The sequence below is a fragment of the Argiope bruennichi genome, chromosome 11 (genome assembly GCF_947563725.1).
Source record: "Argiope bruennichi chromosome 11, qqArgBrue1.1, whole genome shotgun sequence".
NCBI classification, from domain to species: Eukaryota; Metazoa; Arthropoda; class Arachnida; order Araneae; family Araneidae; genus Argiope; species Argiope bruennichi.
Genome location: NC_079161.1, coordinates 65,255,496 through 65,260,321, shown reverse-complemented (window position 1 = coordinate 65,260,321; position 4,826 = coordinate 65,255,496). Strand labels below are relative to the sequence as shown.

At 35.1% G+C, this 4,826-nt stretch overlaps 1 protein-coding gene across 1 annotated transcript; it reads right to left on the bottom strand.

Annotated features, from left to right (window-relative positions):
- Window positions 1-779: 779 nt before the first annotated feature.
- LOC129956586 (uncharacterized) lies at window positions 780-4,516 on the bottom strand. Its single transcript, XM_056068514.1, has 4 exons — window positions 4,332-4,516; window positions 3,386-4,088; window positions 1,451-2,164; window positions 780-1,211 (listed from the first exon to the last, which is right to left on the bottom strand). Exons 1-4 carry the CDS (start codon window positions 4,514-4,516, stop codon window positions 780-782), a joined length of 2,034 nt encoding a protein of 677 aa, XP_055924489.1.
- Window positions 4,517-4,826: the final 310 nt, after the last annotated feature.

The following is a 4,826-nucleotide window of genomic DNA, read 5'->3' as shown; positions in this document are numbered from 1 at the left end:
CATTTCAAATAATAAAATATATACATTAAATAATATTCAATAATGTTACTAGCTAAATAATTAATATTCTAGAACTTAAGCACATGATACATATAATAAACCTACTATCACAATTTTACTTCTTAGTCCTGGATTTCTAAATTATACAACAATTGTACAGGACGTTTAATAATTGATGACTCAGTTTTAACTTGGCAAGCCCTCACCTTGCCATCTCTTCCGGGAAATAATTCAAAATTTTTTCCTAATTCCCAGAAATTTCGAGGTAGATGATCATCTTTAATCAAGACTACATCGTTAACTTTAAATGGCGAGATGTTTTTAACAAAGCTTGAATGGGCCGATTTCAAATTCAGCAAATACTCATTTTTCCACCTAGACCAAAATGATCTCATTAATTTTTCTCGGTAATTAAATGCTTTTATTAAGCATTTCCTGGAAGAGAGATTCGAATCAAGTTGAAGTCTTACAGACGGCAAGGAGGTAACACGTTTCCCTAGAAGAAAATGTGCTGGAGTCAGAGCAATCGGTTCTTCAGTGTCACTACCAACATATGTGATTGGCCGAGAGTTAATCATGCCTTCAATCTCGATAAGGACAGTCAGCAACTGCTCAACAGTGAGACATGATTTTCCAAGTGTTTTTCGCAGAGCAGTTTTCACAGTATGTACCATTCGTTCGTAAAAACCACCCAACCAGGCGGTTCTTTCAACAATATATTTCCACTTAATTCCGTTAGCAGAGTAAAAGTTTTTTACATATTCATGATTCAGAACATTTCAAATGAGTTTTATCTCTAATTCTGCACGTTTAAAGGTACGTGCATTATCAGAGACCACCACAGAGCACAAGCCACGTCGAAAACTGAAGCGTCGGAAAGCTAAAAGAAATGTATCGGTAGTCAAATCACCGACCAGTTCTAGATGAACACTTCTTGTCACTGCACAGGTTATCAACAAGATATATTGCTTGTTAATACTATCTTTAACGAAAAGAGGGCCAGCAAAATCAACTCCGATGATCGTAAATGGAGTTGACTGTTCTACACGAATGTCTGGAAGTGGCGCGATCACTTGATTTCCGGGAGAAGAGTTGAATCGTTTACATATTGTGCATCTTCCAAGAAAAGATTTGATGGTTTGTCTGGCCTCTAAAATCCAGAACTTCTCTCTTATTTGCACCAACGTATGGATACACCAGAATGAAAGACTCTTTTGTGAGATTCCCAAATTAATAACTCTGTTAATTTAGCCTTGGGAGGGAGTATGATTGGATGTTTTTCATAGGTCGATAAATGGGTTGTTTTCCCTAGTCTTCCTGTGACTCTAAGGACACCATTATTATCAAGAAAAGGGTTTAAACATAATAATTTAGAGTCTCTTGGGAGAGGTTTATTATTTTTCAAGCACTTAATTTCGCTAGAGTAACAGTCGTTTTGGACTATTCTCACCCAAAACATTTCTACGTCGGAAAGTTCTTCTGAAGTAAGAGGACCCTTTTCAACATTTTTCCTTTCAAGAGTATTTACAAAACGTAATATCCAAGAAGTCACTCTTAGCAATTTAAGCAAGCAGCTAAATTTTTCTGGATCTATTATTTTTTCTTGAACAATAGCTGTGTTAATTATAACGCCGGATTTAAATTCAGATGCAATTTCTGGCTCTATAGAATCATGTTGAAATCCCTTTGCTTTGGGCCAAAGGTTTTCAGCGTTCCTCAACCATTCAGGACCATGCCACCAGCTTTCAGAGGTGATTAAATCCTTGCTACTAATCCCTCTAGTTAACATGTCCACTGGGTTTTGCTTACCACTACAATGCCTCCAATTACTGGGGTTTGTAATTTCTGGAATTTCTATGACTCGATTTGAAACAAATTGTTTATATTTAGATGCTGAACACTTTATCCAGTGGAGTACAATCGTCGAGTCACTCCACAAAATAATTCTTTCAAGATCTTTGAAAATTTCCTTAAGATGTTTTGCTATTCTTGAAACAATTATAGCACCCATTAATTCAAGTCGAGGAAGAGTCAATTTTTTAATTGGTGCTACCCTAGTTTTTGAAATTACAAAACGTGTCTGAAAAGAGTTCTTGGAAGTTTTATACCTTAAGTAAGCAACAGCTTCAAAAGATCTTAAGGAAGCATCAGAAAATACGTGTAACTGTAAATTTTCCTTATTTATAAAGTTTATGTCCGGAAAATAATAACGTGGGATTTTAAAATTTTGCAAATCTTTAATTTCTTTACACTATGCATGCCAGTTTTTTTTTAATTGTCCGGAAAACACTTCATCCATTCCAACACCAGCTTGCTATAATTCTTGTAAGAGACATTTTATTCGAATCAGGAATGGAGATATAAATCCAGAAGGATCAAACAATTTTGGAGCAGTATGAAGCACATTTCTTTTTGTGCATTCGTTGTCATTCAAGTTTGACAACAAAGATCTTAAATCTAGTCCCAAAGTATCATCGATATTGTTCCAAACAAGTCCTAACACTTTCAGATGCGAATCAGCCTGTTCATTAATTTCAATCATGGAATCAGAGTTACGCCACACATTTTTTAATTCTTCAGAATTAGTGTCGAATTTTCTCATGTTCATTTTCGTGTCTTTCAAGATCGATACAGCATCGGATGACAATTTTAACGCATCTTATACAGTGGAACTTCCACAAAAGAGATCGTCAACATATAATGATTCATTTAACATTTCATATGCAAGGGAATATTTATCCTTGCATTATTTGATATGCGTTTTAATAGTTGCAGCCAAAACGAAAGGTGAGCAAGTTACACCAAAACAATGTCTATTAAAATGATACATTGTTACTGGTTGAGATCTATCACAGTTTTTATAATACAAGAAACATAAATAGTTCCTATCCAATTCCGCAACTTCTATTCGTAAAAACGCCCGAGCAGTATCTCCACAAAATCCAATTTTATGCTCTCTAAATTTTAATATAACATTAATAAGGTTGGGATTTAAATTTTCTCCTGAAAGAAGGCATTCATTTAAACTAATATTATTACCTTGCTTACTGCTGGCATCATATACTATCCTAGTTTTTGTAATGGAAGAAGTTTCTCTGAAAACCTCTCTATGCGGCATTATATATCCAGTAAAACATTCGTCATGACACATCTGAATTATGCCTTCGTTAACTTGTTCTTGCATAACAGCATTATACCTCTCAAACAACGCTTGATCCCTATTAAATTTTTCCTCTAAAGCAATCTCTTTTCCGCAACGTCAAAATTATTAATTTTTCTTTCATTTCGTTTGTTTTCCATTGCAACGGTGCTTCATATCGTCTGTTCTTTATTTTAAGCTCTTTTCCGAAATCACCTAAATTATCCCTCGATTTATTTTTCTTACTTCTCCCCTTAGAACATTGCACAGATAGTCAGCGCCCAGCAGGATCTGGATAGGGGTGGAATTTTCGAGGGAGTCAGAGAGGATACAGGTGGCTGGAATTACTCTTTTGACATGTCTGGGGTCAACATTCGAATATATGTCCGCGCCAGTTATTTCGTCTGAAGCCAAAGCCTCAATGTTTGGGAATTGATAAGGGGGAAATTTGCTCCTTATTCTTAAACGTACAACTTCGAATATTTTCTCGATGGGTTCTCGTTTCGAGAAGGTATAAATTAAAAGCTTCTCTTGGCGTATTGGTTTTAAATTCAAAGCTTGTTTCAGATCACTGCGCAAGAAGGACTTTTGTGATCCTGAATCGAATAAAAGTTTAGCCATGATCTTGTTGGCACCATTTTCTGCCTGGACGTTAGCCGTTTGAAGTAAAGTCGCGTAACTGCCAGGGTTATCTTCTGCTTTTAAAGCGGAAGAAATTACGACTTCGGTTTCGGTTTCAGAAGAGCTGCTTTCAATTTTATTTTTCGGGCAAAACAAGGAATTGTGCTGAAAACTCTGGCACGTCTCACAGGGTGGAATTTTTACCTTGCATTGTGAAATTAGATGTCTATAAGCCATGCACCGATAACATCTACCATATTTCTTTAATTTGTAACGTTTCTGCTTATCCGAGAAATTTTTGCATTTTAATGCAGTGTGCGTATTAGAGCTACAAAAAGTACACACATTTTAAACTACAGTATTTAAAGCGGCAGATGAAGGCAATTTATTTTTAAACTTAATATGTCCATGATCTGCAGAATTACGTGAAGGATATCGGGGAATTTCGGGAACTTTTTGAGAATGTGCAGTTACAAGGTTCGCAGATTCGCGAGATTCAATTTCGAATTTTATAAATTTTATTAATTCATTGACGTCACCAATCTTAGAAGAATCTCTTCTACGATGGAACTTTAAGACTAAATCTTGGGATAATTGCTTTAATAAAATAGGTACAAGTAAATGACCATAATTTCCGGATGTAATTCCCATTGAGTTTAATTTTCTTATACTTATTTCACTCTTGTCATGCAGTTTTCGTAATCCCTTGAGATTGAAAGAGGATTTTACGGGTTCAGTTTCTAATAGGCGATTCATGAAATGACTAATCAAATGGTCTTGCCTCCCATATCTGTCCTTTAACAGAGATAAACACGATTTGTAATTTTCTTCAGTAAGAGAAAAACCAGAAACAATTTTGTAAGCTTCGCCGGATAAAAAGGACTTTAAATATATGAATTTATCAACATTACTTAATGAATCATTAGAGTCAATCGCATTATTAAAGCTATTGATGAATTCTAGAAAAGTACTAGTATCTCCAGTAAATGTAGGAATTCTTAGCTTTGGCAAATTAATGCTTGTTGCAGGATAGTTAATTCTTACATTAGAACCATTAGCAGCAAGT

Excerpts from the sequence above, each read along its gene's own strand:
- LOC129956586 (XM_056068514.1), bottom strand. The coding sequence starts at position 4,516 with ATGAATCGCCTATTAGAAACTGAACCCGTAAAATCCTCTTTCAATCTC. Across the intron at positions 4,089-4,331 it reads TCCCAAGATTTAGTCTTAAA|CTCTAATACGCACACTGCAT; the intron begins GTTCCATCGTAG and ends TACTTTTTGTAG. Across the intron at positions 2,165-3,385 it reads GCAATGTTCTAAGGGGAGAA|TTACACGTATTTTCTGATGC; the intron begins GTAAGAAAAATA and ends GAAAATTTACAG.